The following is a 22,258-nucleotide window of genomic DNA, read 5'->3' as shown; positions in this document are numbered from 1 at the left end:
ATTTCGTTCAGTTTGGTCTGAAAGTAGGGGTTTGCAAGCAAAAGCGGATCTATGTTGAAAGGAGTCAAGACCTGGTTGTTGAAATTATGCTGTGGAACAATGCTGTTTTGGAAACCCTGCTCCATGTTCCTCTGACTGTTTTGTAGGTGGTACAGTTGAGTAGGCCTTCTAAAACTTTCAGTCGGAGGATTTCTGCTCACATCTTCACTTGGAGGACTACTCCTGTCATACGGAACGTAATTCGATCTGTCATTTGTAACATCAACAATCTTGTCATTCATATTGGTCGTACTTTTACTCATTATGTTTGTTTAACAAGTTTTTATACAAAGTTTCTATGAAAGATGTTCGTTAGATGTAGCTTATGTTTGATTTTTGTTTAAGTATTTACTTACAAAAGCCATTTTTCTTAAAATAAAACTTTAGTAGGAAAGAAAGCAGCTCATAAAATTTAAAACAAATTTTTAAAATTATGGATTTCATATTATTTATAGAAAATAACAATTAAAGTGATGATTTCAGTATTATAATTAAGACTGTATTGAAATTATATAAGTGTTAGTTGTGATACCACAAGTTCTTTTAAAATAAAAAAAAAAACTAACATACATATAATTGAATGATGTATGATTTTAAAAAATAACTAGTTGGTAATACTAGCAAAAATTAATTGTTTAATATTTATAGTAAAATGTCAAGCTTAATTTTAAAAACAAAATAAAGCAAATTTAAATTTATAAACATTTTGTTAAGCGTTCTTACTATACTAAAATTTTAGTGCATTATTATCAAGTGTAAAAAAACACATACTTTAAAAACTTGAATACCTAATAATAATAATCTTTTAAATGTTTCTAAATATCAACTGCTTTCAAATTAAGATGAAGCTATTTATTTAAAGAAAAATATTTAAATTCTGTATCTAATTAATTTATTTAAACAAAAATACTAATTTAAAACATTTTTAAAACCACAAAAAAATAATCCTCTTTTTAGACTACAACAAAAGCTAGTTACTAGTTAGTCTAGTTACTTATCAATTAATTGAAAAATACTTGTGTCATTAACAATTGATTAATCAATAAACCAAAACATCGCAAAATCCTCCTTAGTTTTTATTTTAGACTTCCTGGTAATTTATTCTAAAATGCAAACTCAATTTAGAGCAATTAAAAAACAATGCTGATACTGCAGTAAACTTTGCTTAATTGCAATAAATTAATTAGTCAGTAAAAATGTTGAAAAAAAATTAATTCCACTGAAAAGTTGCAGAGAACCAATGAAAAAACTTTTAATGATTATAATTAATGGACAAGACATTAAAAGGTTTCCGTGGTGCACGACTTGACAACCAAAAGGTTCTTCGTTGACCAAATATTTTAAGCGTTTTTTTATCGTTGAATAAACTATAATAAAAACCTTAATTTCTTATAAAATATTAAAGTTTTTATCTTAAAATAAAGTAATGAACATATAAGGTATTAGCAATTATATTTATAAAGGAGTATATGTTTTCGAAAACAACTTTATTCTTTTAAAATCTTTGTGAAAATAAAGCAGAGATAGTTTCAGAAAAAACCAAATATATGCTTTTTTAATGATGTAAATATAATAGACTAAAACTTTTGAACACATATTTTCAATATATGTAATCATCATTTAAATAGTTTTTATCTTTTACAGGCTATAATTTAACATTAAGTTAAATACGTTTAATGTAAAAGTAATTAGTATCACATTGAAACTTTGCTGCTAGGAATAATTTTTTCATAACGTTTTTTAATAAAAAAACTCGTAATCTTTGCCAACATACATCCAATCAAAAGCGTTTTTCATACAGGACACAAGCTATATGGTTTGTTATATTTTATCTAATAAATTCATAAAGATTATACGATTTAAACAGTTTATGTAGATATTCGGTACTTTACATCTTTAAAGAAGTAGTTATTAGGTAGTATGGTTATGTTATTTAATGAAACATCCAAAGCTTTTTTCGTATCAAATATTTGACTTAAACTTCTAGAATAGTTTAAACTTTTATACTAGACTACCTTTTAGTAAAAACATTCGTTAAACAAATGTAAATATTTGTTTTTATAAATGATACATTTACATCACCTTTTTAGTTATCAATTAAAAGTATCATATAATAACATACTTTGCAAAGAAAATCAGTTTGATTATCTTCGTTTTTATCAGTAAAAAAACATACACATCAGCAATTAGTTTGCTAGTTAATTTAAAATATAATAAAACTAATTCATCAACTCTTTTCAATTACTTATTTTTATAATTTATTATTTAAACCGTTTGTAAAAATATACAAAACAAACATTGATTTTTTTTTTAAATGTAAAAGTATTATAAAAAATTACCGTTTTTTAAGTTAAAACACTTTTTTGGAAAAACCAAATGATTTAGACATAAAAACATAAATCAGTTATTATAAGTTTTTACTTAACATAAATATGAAAGTTCTTGGTAAAAGCTGTTGTAGTCAATTCCTACTATATACGACTAAATCAATAACCGGTAAACTGCGATCCGCAAAGCAAAAAAAAAACTGTTTAAATATATCTTTGAAAACAGTTTAGAAAGTTATATTGTTGCACACTATATAAAAAGATTAGTTTAAGCTAGTATTCCTTATTGATTACCATTATTTTAATAGTTGCGGTTTAAGCAAAAATTTTTGTTATACAATGCAAGAAATTTTTTCTAAGACAATTAGTTCGTGAACTATTAGGCTGCCGACTCCTGAACTTCGGACTAAAGTTATAAATTTTTTTATAAATTCCATAGATGTACGTCATAACAGGTACAAATTATTAGTATCTGTAGTATTATAGCAGTGGCCGGCACCCTTTGAGGAGGTGCACGTTTGTTGTGATAAGTGATCAAGAGGATCTAAGATACAGATCCGGAACCGGCCGGATCCTGATTTTATTAAATTGGCCGGGTCCTAGCTGATATTTGGCTAGTTCCGGAAACAGTTAGTTTAGAAACACTTTATTTTTCTCGATCAGCTTCTTTCAGTTTTATATACTTATATTATTGTGTTTTGAGTATTTAACATATATAAATACAGTCAAGCGAAACAGACTAATTAAATAACTCATTTATTTGTTGTAAAAAATCAAGTACATTAATCCATCAGAGTAAATATAGGGAATTTTTAGTTTAAAGTTTCTTTTCTATTTATAAAATTAAATTATTTTTATTTGTTAATATAAAACATCTTTTTAAATTTTGATGTGTTTATATTTGTTAAAAGTCTTTACATTTTTAATTTAACTACTTTGTTTTCATTTATTTATATTAAATAATGCTTAAATTCTACAAATACAGCTCATTTGATATTTGTTTTCTAAAACTTTAAGAGGCTACAACACTTCAAAAATGTTTCTGCACGACAATTTATCTAACATTAAGGATGGTATATTGTTCTTAGAAACTTCTGTAGCACACAGTTTCATCCATACGCTTCAACTAATAATTAAAGATTTACTGTCTTCAGAAAACAACATGAGTGTTTTAATAGCAAAGGCATGTCAAACTGTTGGCCACTTTAATCATTCTTCTACAGCGTGCGAGAAAATAAACAAGTCCAGGTCTATTCAGGTTCTTCAGTGTCATTACAAAATTCCTAGCTACTTGTGCAAGATGTTAAAACAAGGTGGAACTCAACCTACTTTATACTGTTAAGACTAGTAAAATTAAAAACAAGTGTCCAGAACTACAAGGATAACATCAAATTTAAACCCGAAATTACTCTTACAGCTGATAAATGGAAAATTGTTAGCCTCTTTAATGAGTTGCTCGAACCCTTATACATAATAACGCAGCAGTGTAGTAAAAAAGATGCATTGCTGTCAAGTGTAAATCCGCATGCAGCAGTACTAAAAAAGTTTTTTTCTTCATGAAGCTAATAGTCCACAAGGTCAAAGTAGTTCTTCAACCTTAGCAACATTGGCAGAAAGTATAAAGAGGCTTTTAAAAGAAGGTTTTATACTACTAATAATAGCACACGAATAAACCTTTATGATAACGACTTGTATTTACTCACTACAGCTGTTGCTTCACGGTATCGACTTGAATTTTTCCCTGCTTATCTTATATAGAAAGTTGTTAGGCTACTGAAATTAGAAATAAATTTTCATAGTTGGCGATAGACTGGTCATCGTGGTCAAGTTCCTGTAGTACCAACTAATAAACCTAAAGCTCAACTACCTAAATATTATTTTCCTGAAATTCTGTTTGTTGTTCTAATATAATTTAAACCAGAAACAAGTGCAACACTCACGAAAAAAGAGCAACAAGATTCAGTTAATCAAGAGATTGAGACATAAATTAAGTTCTTTTGGCTGAAAAAACTATCAGCTTAAGAAGTTAAAGAGCTGAAGTCTTGTCTTGGTGGAATTGAAACAAGATTAGATACAGATTTCTTGCCAGGTTTGCAAGAAGGTATCTTTCGGTACCACCATTTTCTGTTTATTTTGAAAGGTTATTTTGAGAAGCAAGTAGCTTGTACGAACAAAAAGGAAATCGATTGCTTCAAAAATCTGGCGAAAAACATTTATATTTTTCTAACAACTTAATATAAACAAGAATAAGTTTCTTTGTTGCTGTTATTTACTAAATTACTTAATTCTTATTTTTAAACATAAACAGTTGCTAAAGAAGTTATTGTTTATCTTATAGTTCGAATTTTAATAAGTAAAGGTATAAAGTCAAGCTTAACATAGTTAGAACAAATAAAGTTCGTTAACTTTTAAAGCATTGTAACATTTAGTTTCTTTTTTTTAAACTTCAAACAAGGTACAAAATTCAAGTTTAGTCTTATAAGAAGCTTGAAATTAAATTTAATACGTATTTTTTTATGATGTTCTTTTTCCTAGTGTTAAGTTGCAAATTTTAAACAATAACATTGTGTTTTTTAATAAAGTATTTGTATTAAACAGGTTTTACTAATTAATAGTTTATGATAATTAAATTCTATAAACTTATTCTCTATTAAACTATGTAAGACACTTAAGATCCGTATCCGAAACCGGATCCGGTCGAATCCTAAGTAGTGGATTCTGTGAATCACTAGTTGTGATACATGTTTTGTTTTTAAAGTAACAAAAAGTTATAAGTTATATAAGTGAATGATGTACAAGTTAAAAATAAATTAATATGTACTAATGCTAAAAGTCAATTATTAAGAATCTATAACAGAGTTCTAAGTTTAATTTTAAAAACTAAGTCAAACAAACTTTGGCTTATTAAAATTTTGTTTAAAGTTGTTATTTAACCAAAACTTTTATGTATTGTTTAAAATTGTAAAATAAATAAAAATACGTATTTGAAACTGTTGGATAACCTAAAAAACCTTTGAAATAACATCTTTAAGAATGCCAACCGCTTTTAAACTAGGCAAAGCTTATTTTTCTGTAAAAATATACTACAGTTTTGATTTATGTTAATTTATAAATAAAAAGAAAACTCAAATAGTCTTATAACTATTTCTAAAAATGTAGAAGTATTGTAGAAGTATTTCCTTACAACATAAGCAGTTTTTCTTAGAATATAATTTTGATAGGAAACAAAGCATCTGATAAAATTTACTGTAAACTTTTAAAGCTTTGAAGTTACCATTATAATATATACTGTAATGTAATTAATCAAAATTTAATTGTGATACATATAGTTCTTTAAAAAGTTACAAAAACTGAAAGTTTACAAGTGAAAGATGTGTAAGTTGAAAATAAACTAGTATGTAATACTAGCAAACATTAACTGTTAAATATCTTTAACGAAGCCTTTGAGTTTTATTTTAAGAACGAAGTGAAACAAATTTTGATTTATGAAGACTTTGTTAAACGTTGTTACTTTACTTACATTTTTATGCATTATTATTAAGTGTAAAAAATGTACTTTAGAAACTTTAATAACCTAAAAACCTTTTAAATCATTTAAATGTTAACTGCTTCTAAGTTAATATAAAGCTTTTTTTATAGAATGGTACCTGTATTTAGATTTATTTATTTAAACAAAAAGACTAATTTAAAACATTTTTTTAACAACAAAAAATAGTTATCTTTTTAGACTGAAACAAAAGCTAGTTACTAGTTAGTCTAGTTACTAATCAATTAATTATAGAATACTTGTGTCATTAATAATTGATTAATTAATAAACAAAAACATTGAAAATCTGCTTAGCTGTTATTTTAGACTTCCTGGTAATTTAATATAAAATGCAAACTTAATTTAGAGCAATTAAAAAACAATTCTGATACTGCAATATACTTTACTTAATCGTAATTAACTGATTAGTCAGTAAAAATGTTGATTATAAAAAAAAATCCTCTGACAAGTTGCAGAATACCAATGAAAAAACTTTTAATTATTATATTTAATGGACAATTAAAATTTAAAATGCAAATTTTAAGTAATAACATTGTGTTTTTTTAACAAAATATTTTTAGTAAACAGTTTTAACTAATTAATGGTATTATGATAATTAAATTTTATAAGTTTGTTCTTTATTAAACTATATAAGACACTTAAGACCCGTATCCGAAACAGGATCATGTGAATCACTAGTTGTAATACATGTTTCTTTAAAAATTAACAAAAAGTTAGAAGTTAAATAAGTGAATGATGTACAAGTTAAAAATAAATTAATATGTACTAATGCTAAAAGTCAATTATTAATCTATGATGGAGTTCTAAGTTTAATTTTTTAAACTAAGTCAAACAAACTTTGGTTTTTGAAGATCTGTTTTAACGTTGTTACTTAACCAATTTTTTATGTATTGTTTTAAAGTGTGATGTAAATCAAAAAAATGTATTTGAAACCGTTAGACAACCTGAACAACCTTTTAAATAACATCTTTTAGAATGTCAACTGCTTTTAAACTAGGCAAAGCTAACTTTTCTGTATAAATATACTACAGTTCTTAATTTAATTTAATTTTACAAACAGAAAGAAAAATTAAACAGTTTATAACTACTTATAAAATATTTAAAAAAATTGTTTTAATTAATTGAAAAATACTTATGTCACCAAAGTACCTGCTTAGCTGTTATATTAGACTTCCTGGTAATTTATTCTAAAATGCAAACTCAATTTAGAGCAATTAAAAAACAATGCTGATACTGCAATATACTTTGCTTAATTGCAATTAATTAATTAGTCAGTAAAAAAGTTGAACATAGATAAAAAATATAGAAAAATAAAAACACTTTAATTACCAAAAAAAAAACTTTAATTGCTTACAAAGTAATAATAATTAATTTAACGAACACACAAAGTATCAAAAAAATCTTCTTGTAATAGAACATATACTTTCGAAAACAATTTCATTCTTTCAAAATCATTATGAAAATAAAACAGAGAATGTTTAATGAAAACAATTTTTTTTTACATGTAAATCATAATAAATTAAAACTTTTAAACACATATTTTTAGGATATGTAAACATTTTTTTAACTATTTTGTTTTATCTTTTGAAGGCTTTAATATAAAAATTAAGCTAGTTATGTTTAATTGTCCATTTAAACTTGTATTAAAACGAAACTTTACTGCTAAGAATAGTTTTTCCATAACTAAAAGAAAATCTTAATTTTATCTTTTTTTACCACCCGATTGAAGATGCCTTTTAAAAAGTATACAAATTCTATTATTTCTTATATTTTGCTAAAAAAAGTTATAAAGAATATACGATTTATACAGTTTATGTATTTACTCGATATTTTACATATATGTATAAGTAGCTGTTAGGTATTATGGTAATGTTATTTAAATGAAACATCCCAAACTTTTTTCGTATAAGATATTTAACTGAAACTTTTAGAATAGTTTAAACTTTTATACTAGACTACCTTTTAATAAAAACATTCGTTAAACAAATGTAAATATTTGTTTTGTATAAATAATATATTTCCATCACCATTTAAGTAATCATATTAAAAGTTTCATATAATTGCATACTTTGCAAAAAAGATTGAGCTTTAGTTTTCTCCGTATTTATCAGTAAAAAAACATACATATCAGCAGTTAGTTTGCTAGTCTATTTTTAAATAAAAGATATAATTTATCAACTCATTTCAATTACTTATTTTCATAAATTTCTTTTTGAAAGGATTATAAAAATATTCAAAAAAAGTATTGATTATACTTTTTCTTAAAATTTTTTTTATAGTATTAATAGAAATTTTACTGCTTTTTTTTTGTTAAACCAAATGATTTATACAGCAATCAGTTGTTATGAGTTTTTTTTAACATAAATATTAAAATTTTCGGTAAACACTTTTGTAGTCAACCCCAGTTTGTTACAACTAAACCAATGGTCTGTAAGCTGCGGTTCGCTAAGCAAAAAAAATTGGTTTAAACATATTTAAAAATAAAACTCAGAAAGTTATACTTTTTCACACTATATAAGATGATTAGTTTAAGTTAGCATTCCTTATTGGTTACCTTTGTTTTTAAATACTGCGGTTCAAGAAAGAGTTTTTGTTATATACAACGCGAGCAACTATTTTAAAACAGTTAGTTCGCGACTTTTATAAGGCTGCCGACTCTGAACTCCCGACTAAAGTCAAACAATTTTTTTTAAACCTAAACATACCTCAATATAATACAAATTACTAATATCCGTAGGATTATTGCAGTGGTCAGCAGCCTTTCAGGAGTCGCGGGCTAAATTTTCTAAAAGGCCGCACTTTTCGGTTTTTTATAAATAATGACACTACTAAATTTAGGTAATTCATGTATCTTTTTTAGTAAAAGTAGAGAATTTATTGTCATTTTAATGTCTGCGTAGAATTTTAAAATAATATTCTAATGTTAGAGCCACTAACTAAAGAAAGCTCAATTAATACCTCAACGCTTAAAAAATATTTAGCTCAAAAGCAGGGTTTCTATAACTTTTTTAAATCTAGCGTTTTTAACTGATGCAGTTTATTAAATTTAGAGTTCTTTGTAATTACTTTTAACCACAAAGTAAAAAACAGTATTGTCTTCAGATACCATTAGAGTTAAAATAACCTTATTTATAACGGTCTCGATTTGGTAACCGTTGGCAACCCTGCTAGGAAGTACTATCTCTAAATTAACTACGCTAAAAATACTTTATATGAAAAAAATACATTTGTTGAAAGAAAAGAAGGCTTCATTCGGCGATAAAAAATGCCGAAAAAGATCTTGAGTTTAATTTTGATGACATGTATTTTTTTTATCAGATTGGACAGCAATAGGATCCTCTTTAGCTACTACTCTAATGAATATTAGAGTAATTGACAATGAAACCAAATACAGTTTTTTTTATTCAATAAGAAAGTTATGTCTATAAACATTTAACAGAACTTCATAAAGTTCAAAAGGAATGTAACAAACATTTTTGTTTCACATACACTTCGCATAGTCTATTTTCTATGTAAAATTTACAAAAAAAAGAAAGTTGTCGAGCAAAAATGTTCTAGTTTTTGTAAAGTTAGTCAACAAGAATTTAAACTAGGGATTACCAACGTTATTACTAGGCGTGGTAGATGTAAAAAAAACTATTCTATACTTGGCGGGCAGATGTTCTTGGCACTTAGTTCACAAAAGTTAATCATTTGATCAATTCATTTTGACAAAGTATGTAATTCTATGTGACCTTTGCTTTTACTGTATGTAGCTTAAGTTTTAAATCTCCGTAAACTGTACCTAACTTTTTTTTTTCATTTCGTTTAAATCCTTGAATAATTAAGTTTTTAAATTTTGTTTAGCGGATCAGGTTTACGTGATTGTGGGCCTTTTAGCTTTTTTGTACCAGATTTAATTTAAACTTAAAAAATATTGTTTTAACTTCATGGTTTAACCCTTGATTAAACAAATAGAAAATGTCACATTCATAATGGTGTGCTGAGTTTCTTAAACTATATGTACCATTATTTGTGTTATACATATTGGAAATAAAAAGTTATTGTTTTAAGTAACAAATTTGTTTTAAAGATCAATGTAACAACATTACTTTGATTAATTTTATTTTAATATGCAAACTTTGTTTAAACAATTTCAAAGGGTTTTCTAAAAACGTTAAACAGTTACAAACTGTGTAAAAGCAAAGTTTGAGTTTATAAACTACAATATCATAATATACATTTAAGGCAAATGCCTCATATATCGTGCACCATCCCTGATTTATAGAAAATATAAATGATTTGCCTTCATGTTAAATTGTAGAAATACACGATAAATAACCTCCATAATACTGCAAATACACTTATATTTTTAATTTGACATGACGGTCTATTGCTGAATTTAGTACCCTCTTTGAGTAAAATTTACTTGCCGTTGAAGAAAAAGTGCTTTTTATTTTATTTTTAGAACTCTAATATATTAGTTTGAGTTATTTGAAGCTAAAACTAAGATTTTTTTGTCCTAGAAGTTAATCAAACGGATTTTTTGAATTTTTCGGGCTTTTGTTTTTTGAATTAAAAAAAAATGTTCAATGTTTAAAAGTATGTTTATTTTTCAGTATTTTTTTTTGTTGAAGCTTGCTCTAAGTTAACTATTAAATAAAACTCTTTGAATTATAATTGAGTTAATGCACTAAAGTTTTAATAAAAAATTTTTTTATCTTTTTATTTAACCACATTTAGCGATACCAAAATAAATAAAGACTTTAGCAATTTGAGTTGTTTTTTTTTTTCCCTGAACAAGTTTAATTACTTTTTATTATATTTAATTATCTAAAACCTGTGTTAACCATGGTTTTCTTTTTATCCTTAACAAAAATATCTCGTTTTATTAAATCAAAAAGTTTTATGCATTAAAAAAAATACAATTAAGAAAAAAAAACACAATTTAGTAATCCATTATATCATAAGTTTATAACAGATTCATTTTTAAAGCTAAAGAAAGTTGTAAAAAAAAGGACTAAAAGGTATTTTTAGAAAATACAACAATTTATATTGAAGCTGCATAACACATCACAGTATCTCTTGCGTGAACTGCTTGTGAGTTAAATGTTTTTTTTTATCAAATATATTTTTTAAAAAGTAAATTAGTTTGCAAAGATTAGATCAGTAAATAAAATGTTAATATACAAACGAGCTGTAAAAATTACAAAAGTTGTAACTTTTTTTCTAGTTGTTTGTACAAGTTTTTCTACAAAAACTTTTAAGCAAAGCTTCCTATTATTCTAGAATAATTCTAGGTGTTACTCCTACTCATTTATGGTCAAGATACGCTTTAAAACAAAATTATTTTTTTTCTAGTTCTATTTGCCAGTATTTGTTTTCAAAAAGATTAAACAAAGCTGGTTTTTACTCAAGTATTGTTTTTAACTGTTACTCCTATCCTACGCATTTATGGTACAGTTACAATTTTCAGAAAGTTTGGTCAGTATATATCTGCAGACTAAATGCTTGCTACATTTAAAATTGTTTTCATTTGTCAGTTTGTTAACATAGTTTTGTTAACTATTATATAGAAATCAGTTGTGCAGAACACGCTTAGTTATCAATATCATTTAGCACAATGTCGTAGTTTATTTGCATTTAAATTTAGTTACATTCAGAATTAGAAAAGCAATTTTTTAAAATATACGAGTAAGTTAAATAGAGTATCCCAGTGAGTTAAACTTATCATATTTAGTTCAAAAAATTTTTAACGTTATGAAGTTCTGAAAAACATTTATAAGCTTGAAAAATTATAAAACATGGAATTGTTCAAGTGAAAGCGTTACCTCAATTTTTTTTAGTATTTACAAGTGCTACGTTTTTAAACAATTATGTTATACATTTATTTTAGTATATTTTGAATAGTTTTTTTGATTTACATAAATACAAGTTTACTCATTGTAAACAAAAACAAAGTTTTACTGTACTTTTTTCTTCAAGCTAAGATAAAAACAATCGAAACTGTTTTTGAAACGTAACGTTTAGGAAATTTTTAAAAAGTAAATTTTTTGCTGTTCAAAAAAATTGTTTTTCTTTTGACAACAGATGAAATTTTGTTTATTAACAAATGTTTTAAAACGTTTAACTAAAAACGTCTAAAGAGTTTAAAGCAATAAAAAAAAAATTAAACAAAATGTTTTTAATATAAAAATAAGCAGCTGAAGTCTAATTGAAATATAGTAAATATGCAATGTTAAAGTGAGCAAATAATAAAAAATTTTTTTTTGAATTTTCTGTACTAAAAAGTTTAAAAAAATAATAATTACTTTAGTCGATTATTTTTATTTTCTTGTACAAACCTTTTAATAAAAATAAAAATGTATGTTGTAATTTATTTCAAAACTGTTTTTTTTTTACTTTTTCTTTTACGTTACTTTCGTCTTATTTAATAAAACGTATCCTTTGCTTGAAGCTAGGTTCGAGCAAAGTTAAAGTTATTAAAGTTCTAAAAAATTACATGTTTCGTTGTTAAGTAAATATAGAATGTAATTTCTTATTTAAGAAATTATGTACCAACATTTTATAATATTTTTCGTGTATAATAATGTTATAATAATAGTAAACTGTATTTAAAAGTAAGAAAGTTTGATTAATAAAACAAATTAATTTTTTTTTAATACTTTTCAATTGCGTTAGATGAAAAATTTAGCTTGACAAACGTTTCATTTAACACTTGTTTGCTCTGACAGTTTTAGCATGCAACGCAACTTAGTGCTAACAACGTGATCTCGTGAGAGAAGTAAAAAAAAAACTTTGTAGCAGTTAAAGACTAATTTTAACTTAACACATAGTTATTGCAATCTAAAGTTTTAGTACTGTTTCGTTTGACTTTTAAAGCAATGAAAACTACTGTGAACGGAAAAGTTTTAAGAGAGCTTTTTAGTTGCTGCAAGAATAAACAGTTTTACAAAGATGCTAGTTTTTTAAGTAAGTTTATTTTTAAAAAACTATTGATTTATTTATTAATCTCAGACTCAATTTAACTTTGTAAAAACTTATTTATGTTTAAAAGACGTTTTTCTAATAATTTGATTGTACGTCGATACATATGTAAATTAGTATTTGATAAAATTAAGAAAAATTATTATTAAACTGTATGTAAAAACTGTAAAGTGCGAGAAATATTCTGTTTTTTATTAGTTTATGCATTCGCTAAAGTAGGTTCTAAAAAACTAGTCTTTTATAAGTATCAGCTTAAGCTTAACGAATATTGTTATAACTGCCCTAATGTAAAGATTTGTTACCAAGTTTATTTAGGTTTTGCCATAAATTTACTTTTGTACTCTTGTGGTAAAAGTTTAAGTTAAGCTTTTGTGAGCAATTACAGAAAAATTTTCATTATTATTTTTTCCTTCAGTTTAAAAACAGTCAAAAAGTAAAATTTGAAACAATCAAAAGCAACTATTTTTGAGTTCCGCTTAACAATATTTTACTTAGGTTACTCAACAAAAGTGTTACTACCTACTCTATTCTAATAAACAGATGTATAGCAAAGCAGTTTGAATAAGTAAAACGCTTTCAATAGTTTTAAAATTCTTCAACTTCAAAAAAGTTTATAAAGTGATTAAAAACTAAAATTTATATGCGGAACATACAGTTTAAGAATTTTAAAGACCTTTTTTTACTTTACAGTGTTTGTGTTTACCTATTTCGTTTTTAGTGCAAAAGTCCTTTTAAAAGCATAGGCCGAATTTAATAAGTGAAGTCTTTAACTGGTTTTCATGCTAATTAAATACTTAAAGAAAACAATAACAAAATCCTTTTTTTTTTTGCTTGTTTTTAATTGATTTAACATCATGGAAAGTATTTTAAAAGAACCATAAATTATTTCAAAATAATTTCATGTGGTAGCATAAAACATTAACTAAGAAGAAAATAAATTATGTAACGGTTATAAACCAAAAGTTAACATACAGTTTTGTTTTGGATAAAATATTTATAATTCTGACTTTAGACTACCTTTTAACAACCAAATTTGAATTGTTTTACAAGTTTTTTAGTAATGATGCAAAATAGTAAAAAGGTTATAAAATTATTTTCGAGAATCGGTAATTAATTATTTTTTAGTTTTGTCATAATTCAAAGATTAAAATGTTTTAAAATATTATAAGTTATACGTGATGTTTATAATTAAATTTAGAAGCCGCTTTTTGACTAGATTTATTTATTATTTTAAAATAAGAATTCAAGAAAATAAGTAATTATACTTCAAGCTTTAACACAAATATGCAGCACATATTAAAAACATTTTTCGCGTGTTCATGCGCTTTTAAAAATAAGCTGATACATATAATCTAAACATTTGTAGGCAGGTGTGTGCAAACAAGTGCTTTTTGTGAAGAAGCTACTAACAATTGCGATGGACTCCATGAGGGTATTTCCTTGAAAACAACCGTCCCCGGTCCTAAGTCCCTGGTAATATACTAGTTATTAGTTATGATTTTCGTAACGATTTACAAGATATTTATACAGCAGGTATAATCGACATAATCTAAGCATATAACATTTTATGTATAGTGATAAAAAAGATTTTATAAAAACAACTTATTATAACTATAATCTATATTGAATTTAATTTTTTTGTATAAAAGAACGCTTATAAGTTATTTTTTGTAAAATAAAACTGACAAAATGCTTTTGACCTTCTGATTAGTGTCAATAAAGTTTTGCTTTTTTCAGGAAAATAAAAGTACAATTGGGAAATACATGGTTAGTTTTTTGTTTGCTTTAGGTAAATCGCATGTTGTTTAATCAATACCAAAAACAGTACAGCCAGCAAATGACGTTGTATTGCGACTACTTGAAGTCGAGGGGAAACTACCTGGTTGACACGGACGGCAACGTCATACTCGACCTCTTTCAACAAATCTCGTCCATGCCACTGGGTATGTATGAATTTTGTTGGTTTTTATATACATATTTCTTTTAATCAAACTATTGTTTAGGATACAATCACCCTGCTCATGTCAACATTTGCAAATCTGAAGAAGTTCAAGTAAGTTGAAGTTAACTATAAAGTCAAATTAACACAAGTTTCACCCAAATTACTTTTGAAATTTTTTAAGTGTTAAATTTTAACAAGATATTTAAGCTCAAGTGTATTTTGTTTAATTTATGTTGAATGTTATTTATGTATTTGTCATTTAAAAAAATTAACAGTTTATAAATAATTTTAAACTAATGCTGGATCTTAAAACGTATGTAATTCATCAAGATATAATTGTTTTATAATATTGAAAGTACTCATTTAAAAAAGTGTTTCTTAAAAACATATTTTAATTTAAAATATTAAAATTATAGAAAGATTACGTATCTAAGAGTTTTCTAATGAATTTGTATTTGAAGTCTTACTTTTTATTGTCTTTAAATGTTAACTATTTCCATAAAACTTGAACATTGTTCGTTCATTGAACATCATACTACAACTAAATACGTGTTATGTTAATTTATAATTGGAAATATTTTTCTGAACGTTTATCTCGTGCTGACTAAATGTAATGAAAGTTTTATTTTCAACTTGATAGCTAATTAAGCTGTTTATGATACTTAAAGTTAAACAATTATCATGATGTGCGTTTACTATTTACACATATATAATTACGAAATATAATCATTCGGTAAAATTCTGCTAAAAACGATTATTTGTTTAACAGTATAAATGTGACTAAAACTCGTGTGCAAATTCTTAAGTTTATTTCTATGTTAATTACCTTTATAATAAAACATTTTTTCTGTTTAATTAGCCATCTGCAGTTTTACAACTAAATAAGTACTACAAAGTTACTAACTATTATGCTACAGAGTTACCTTTAAAGTTTAATAGCAAAGTCTAACACGTTTTTAGAAGCTTATGACTGAAATGTTGTCATTAAAACATTTTTTTTCCTTATACTTATCTAAGAACGCAACTATCATTTAAAATGTCTAAAACTTTTGTACTTTGTATTCAGTTTAAAATGTATTTTAAAAAAATAATCTTCATAACATTTAGTACTGTTAGAGAATAGTCAACATTATTTTAAAAAGTTTTTATTGAAAATTGAAAACATTAAAAAAAGATTATTTGAAACAAGTTATAATTGTTTATCTTTTTGCTGAATATTAGTAGTTAAATGAATAGTCTTTAATCTTGTTCAATAACGTTAGTCTTTTACTTTGATAACTGCTATTAGAGTAATATTTTTTAGCTAAACTTAAGTTTAAACTTTATGTTTAGTTTTGGTCAATACTTTATCATCGATTTTGTTAGTCATTTCGCAAAGAAAATACAAATTGTCACAAAAGTTGAAGGAAAATAAAATATTTTTCTAAATAGCTAGTTTCACTCATTTGTCTATATGATGTGTACTGAAAATAAATTTCAGCAAACGATTGAAACATCAATTTGAACAACGCGTGTCAAAGCTATTTATTTTTGTGGTGAAAAATTAACTAAGTTTAAAATTAACTATTAATGTTGCGAAATGTTTATTGAGCTAATTGTGAACTGGGTAGGCAAACAAAACTTGATTTTGTACAAACTTTGCATTTATATATAGATATTATATAATTTTTGAGTTCAGTCAACACTAAACAAGCTTAAAATTTCTGTACCCAGTTTATACGAGCTAAAAAAGTAAGTTTAAAAAGAAAAAATGTGTGTTTTCCTAATAGTCTAAGCTAAAATATATTTATACTAAAACCTCTTTCTAACTAACAAGAACCTTATTTTTAGGATATAAGTAAGTAAATATTTCAAAAAATCTGCTTTAAATAATTATTTATTGTTGTACTGTTTTTTGAGCGAAAAAATAGCGGTGTTTAGTTTAAGACCTTGGTGTACAAAAGAAAATTTCGGTTATCGAACTGTACACCACATGCTATTACAACCTCTTACGAACAAATAAAAGTTAGCTTTATAATTTAAACCATAAGAAATAAAACAGCTAACAAAAAAAAGTAAATTAACTTAGTAATGAAAGTAATTAAAAAAGTTTTGTTCAAAATGTACTAAAAAACTTGTCTAATAACATAAAAATTAAAACAGAGCTAAGTCTAAAACTAGTATTAAAAAAATATGTCTAAATTTTAACACTTTAATTATTATTTATCAACTCTCTTAATACTGTTAACTAAGCTTGAGCCTACACGTACAAAAAATCAGAAAGTTTAATCGTAAAGAAAATAAAAACATATAAAACTTTCCCGCCAAACCAGGCGTCCGTAATAAACCGACCCGCGATGGGCGCCTTCCCGCCGGACCACTTCAACGCCCTGGTCGACCAATCGTTGAAGCTGGTTCACCCGCGGGGACTCCCCAACGTGAACACGATGGCGTGCGGCACGTGCGCCAACGAGAACGCGTTCAAGGCGGCCTTCTTCAGGTACATGCGGGTGAAGAGGGGCGGAGTGGAAATGCCCGAGTTGGGAAGCGAGGAGATGATCAGCGTGATGAACAATCAGGTAGGGAATGTAGGAAAATTCTCCTATTTTGAACTTGGTTAAGCATTTATGTAAAATATTAGTTCTTATGCAAATTCAATAATTGAAACTTATTATTTTGATTTTAAACTTTCTAAAAAACTAACTGACAAAAAACAACTTGTCGTTACTTGCTTAAATAAATGATATTTTTAAATAAATTTAATTGTTAAATAGAAATTAAAAAAACTTACAAACAATTCAATTTCTTTCAATACGGCTTGTAACGTTTATGTTATTGCACCTTATTTTGCATATTCTCTACTATTTAAATTGAATTTGCTTAAAAGCTATCAAGAAAGATGATTAAGTAAAGCTCATTTAAGAAACTGTAAGAAAATATTACATTTTTTTATTAAGTTAGTTTCAATTTTCTTTTTCATATCATTTCATTAACACCACAAAAAACAACAATAGCAAGAAATATCTTTTTTTTAGCTTTAAAAATATATCAAAAAATGTTTCAAAAGTTCTTAAAGTGAGTTATACGCTGCCTTTACACTAAATGTCGAGCTACTCGAATGAAATTAAAACATAAATAATTGATTTTACTTCAGCTTCCGGGAAGCCCGAACTTGTCAGTGATGTCGTTCGACGGGGGTTTCCACGGAAGGAGCTTGGGCGCGCTGTCCTGCTCTTACACGAACCCTGTGCACAAAGTGGACGTGCCCAGCTTCGACTGGCCCAAAGCCCCGTTTCCCAAGCTCAAGTACCCGTTGCACGAGTTTGAGAGGGAGAACAAAATCGAGGAGGTAATAACAGTTGGTTGAATATAAAAAGTGCAGTCGTTTTATTTTTAATCTTATATCTTTATAACATTGCGTTGAGCATAAAATTTAATTCGTAATTAATTAGTTTATTATGCAAAAAACTATGAATAAAAGATTTTGAAATGTTCGATAAAAGCTTAAGATATTTTTCAGCCACGTATCTGTGATACTAACAAATAAATAAATTAATTTATATTGTGTTGTTTTTAAATTCTTACACAATTTTATTTTTGTATTTGTTTTTTAGTTTATTAGCAGCCTAGTAAAACTGCGATATTTAATTTAGTATTATAGTTTTGAACATTTTGCTTTTAAAAAATACATTTTTAAACTTAAAACTAAAGTAATGAAGTAAACAAAAATGATTATTTTATTAAGATATGTCAAAATAAATAACATAAATTGTTTTATTTCTATTACCGAGTAAAGTATAGAAAACAAATATTTGTTCTTTAATGTAAAATACGTTCGGCTAATTTTTAAGTCGCGAAAACAAAACAAGTAGTTAAAATGCAAAATGTCTCTTAAAAACAAATAAAAATTTACTTTTTATTGTCGTTTGTTCATAAAAATGTTTGTAATATTCAGTTTTAGAATCATTAACCTAAAATATCGTTTTATCACATAAATTATCAATAAGCAACATTTTAGTCACAAGAAAAAAAGTTTTCGCAATCAATTTTTGAACTTTAATCGATCCGAATTTGTTTTCATGCTTTAAGTGCAAAATACAAAATCAGACCGGTTACGACCGGTATGTTTGTTTTGTAAATTATCTTAACAAGCTTCATTGTTTTCATCAGACTATGCAAACATTCCTACTGCAAACAAACAACAGTTATGCAATCAAGTTACTAACTGAAGGCTTTAAGATACAAAATCAATATTAATAGTATACACAAATTGTCGTATGTATAAAACTTAAGTTTTTATATTTGTTTTAAGATGTAAAACAACATTAAGACGTGTTTGAAACTATTTAATTTAAATATATAGTCATAAATTTCACAAGTGATTTAGTTAAAAATAAAGCCCTTTTTTCTTGGGTTGTAAAATAAATACAATTTTTTTTTTAGTTTATGTAATAATATTACTAATTAAGGCCTTTAAGATATGAATATTGATACGACTAGTAGACAAAAATTTTTATTTTTATTAAATTTATATTTAAATTTTTGATTTAGGGCGTAAAAAAAAAACATCAAGCAATGCTTAAAACCATTTTACCTGAAAAATAGTCGTATATCTAAAAGTTATTAAGCTAACAATGAAACTATTCTTTCTTGTTTTCAAAATTAAAAAGTGGAAAAGAAGAAAAAAGTACATAACGAGAACAAGTACATAGTTTTGTAAACAATACGAAATCATAAGCTTTCTTATCTACACAGTTAAAAATACAATAAAAGTAGTAGTCAAATTCTTACAATATAATTTTTTAAAACTCATTCTTACGTTTTTCATAGTTTTATCGTGCATTAACTTTTTAAAATTAATTAACAAAAACTATTTATAGAACACTTAATTTGAAACGTTATAATAGTTTTGCTTTATAACACTTTAAAGTTCATGATCTGAAGTTAAGTTTGACTAGCTATTTCTCAATATAGTAAGATTTAAAAATATATATTAAGCTATGTAAACCCTTTTTAAAGTTTATTCTAAATGGTTTTATGTATTTGAAAATAGAATAAGTATTTGAAGTATAGTAGTTACACAGTAAAATTAAATATTATTAGCGTGACTTTTATTCCACCGTAACTATTTTTGTTTTTTGAACATATCTGTTCTTTAGTTTACTTAATATAAAACTTTGATTATTGCCTTTACTCAATAACGCACAAAGATTTTAAATTATAAGATATTTAGCATTTGTAATCGCTTTATTTACAAAACCTCAACTTATGGCAATTATGATTTTTACTACTGAAAACTTTTTTACTACAATTTTGCATTAAACATTTTTGAGGTTTATGACCTAACATTATTATTTTTTAACTATTTTTTAGTGAAATTGCCTGATATAATAACTTTTTATTAACATTGCTCGTTTTTACAGTTCATAAAAAACTATTATCCGTATTCAAAAAGGTTAACAATATAGTATAATATTAACAATACATTTTAAAACTAATTATAATTTGACTACAAATGTAGTATTTAAATTTGATTAAAAATTATGTTTACTGTAATTTAGCATAATTAAAAACTTATTTATTTTGCTATTAAATCAATACAACTAGTCGCACAACGGTCCAAGTCTAAAGTGCCAATACGTTTGCAATTTCTTGACTTCCAAAACCTGTTATAATGGCAACCATGATTTTTACTACTGAAAACTTAGTACAACAAACTTGTTCTTTTTTGCAATAGGCTCGTTGTTTGGAGCAGTGTGAGCAGATCATAGAAGATTGGAACGCAAAAGAGCGCCCAGTAGCGGTGATAATTATCGAACCGGTACAAGCTGAAGGGGGTGACAACCACGCCAGCGATGATTTTTTCAGAAAACTTCGTGACATCGCTGAAAGGGTTAGCTTTGATTATACTTGTACTAATTTTAGTTGTTGTTCAATATTTTTGTAAAATAATCATTTTTAACGGTTAAATTTTCAGAAACACCAAATATTGTAAAATCTTAAACTGGTAAATTCTTCTGCATAGCGTAAGTTAGCTCATTCATTTTTTTTTCTTATTAAATTAAGTTTTGTTTTGCAACTAGCATAACGTTTAGCTAGAATTTAAATTTGTAAAAAAATTGGTTCTAGCAGTAATTACCAGATGTTTCGTTATAACATTTGGTTTTAAATTTTAAATACCAGTATAACTTAGCATGCATCCACTGTAACAGAACGGTGCCTCGCTGATAGTCGACGAGGTTCAAACCGGGGTGGGAATCACCGGAAAGTGGTGGGCGCACGACCACTGGAACCTGGAAAATCCCCCGGACGTGGTCACGTTCAGCAAGAAGATGTCCACCGGCGGCTTCTACTACAAGGACGACCTCAAGTGGAACGGGGTTGGTGGTTTTGTTAGATTGTTTTACTGACAGCATTGCAATGCTTCTTTCAGCTGTAAAACCAATGTTTAACAGCAGCGTGTTGTTTTGATAACTTGAAGCAGTAAAGTATAAACTTCAACGCAGTTTTCTTTTTATTTGTTTCGATTTAGATTAAAAAAATATATAATAATAAACATAAAAGATAAAACTTTTCAAAAATATATTTCAGGCGTTCAGAATATTCAACACGTGGCTGGGCGACCCGATCCGCCTCCACATGCTCAAGGAGACGGCGAGCGTCATCAACAGGGAGCAGCTGTGCGACAAGGCCGCCGACACGGGGCGCGTTTTGCTGGACCAGCTTCACGAGTTTTCGGGGAAATTCCCGCAACTGATAGCGAAGACGAGGGGTCGCGGTTTGCTGTGCAGCTTCGACGTGGAGGGGGGACGGAGGGACGAGATGAGGGGGAGGCTGCTCAATAAAGGTTTCACGTTGTTCGACATATACTAGCTTTTAAATTTTTTTTTTTCAGAGATTATTAAGCACAAAAGTTGAAATATTTTTTCATTTTCTACTGGTTGACTTCGTTTTTGAAATATTTCAACGTAGACTTTAAAAATTTTGATTCCAGCCGCATGTGTAAACAACAGTTAAAACAAAAATAGCTAGTATAGACTATCGCATTCTTTTGTTAGACAAAATAAATTACTCTATTAACTTCTTTTACTCAAAAAGCTTTTTTACTAGTGTTGTTTTAAAATATCATTTAAAATGTACGCTTCCTAAACGTAAAGTATTAATATCAGTATTCAGAGTTGGTTTTCAATGTTTTAGTACACTTTATATATTAGGTGTAACTTCTAAAAAATCAACTTTTAGATTTAAAAAATTGCAAAGACCAGTTTAAACGAGTTTGGTTTGTAGGCGTTCTAGTTGGGGCTTGTGGACAAAACAGCATTCGGTTTAGACCGACCCTTTTGCTTGAGATGAAGCATCTTGAAATATTCTTTGATACGTTTGAACAAATCGCAAAAGAAATGACTTCTTAAAATCTTTGACTGTCTACAGTTTTCCAAACAAGTTATGTACAACGTG

At 26.4% G+C, this 22,258-nt stretch overlaps 1 protein-coding gene across 1 annotated transcript; it reads left to right on the top strand.

The window, feature by feature from the left end:
* The first annotated feature begins 3,528 nt into the window (after positions 1-3,528).
* LOC145839088 (4-aminobutyrate aminotransferase, mitochondrial-like) lies at positions 3,529-21,673 on the top strand. The gene is made up of 9 exons (XM_082946699.1): positions 3,529-3,679; positions 14,246-14,352; positions 14,705-14,822; positions 14,883-14,932; positions 17,134-17,379; positions 17,955-18,149; positions 20,538-20,693; positions 21,013-21,180; positions 21,392-21,673. Exons 1-9 carry the CDS (start codon positions 3,529-3,531, stop codon positions 21,671-21,673), a joined length of 1,473 nt encoding a protein of 490 aa, XP_082802825.1.
* The last annotated feature ends 585 nt before the right edge of the window (positions 21,674-22,258 follow it).

Source organism: Thalia democratica, chromosome 6, assembly GCF_965202585.1.
Source record: "Thalia democratica chromosome 6, ktThaDemo2.hap1.1, whole genome shotgun sequence".
Taxonomy (NCBI): Eukaryota; Metazoa; Chordata; class Thaliacea; order Salpida; family Salpidae; genus Thalia; species Thalia democratica.
The sequence above is the reverse complement of the archived record's forward strand: the minus strand, read 5'-3'. Positions and strand labels throughout refer to the sequence as shown.

Coding starts and splice junctions, on each gene's coding strand:
- LOC145839088 (XM_082946699.1), top strand. CDS start 3,529: ATGAGTGTTTTAATAGCAAAGGCATGTCAAACTGTTGGCCACTTTAAT. Junction 14,353..14,704: donor TCCCCGGTCCTAAGTCCCTG/GTAATATACTAG, acceptor TACCAAAAACAG/TACAGCCAGCAAATGACGTT. Junction 18,150..20,537: donor GGGAGAACAAAATCGAGGAG/GTAATAACAGTT, acceptor TTTTTGCAATAG/GCTCGTTGTTTGGAGCAGTG.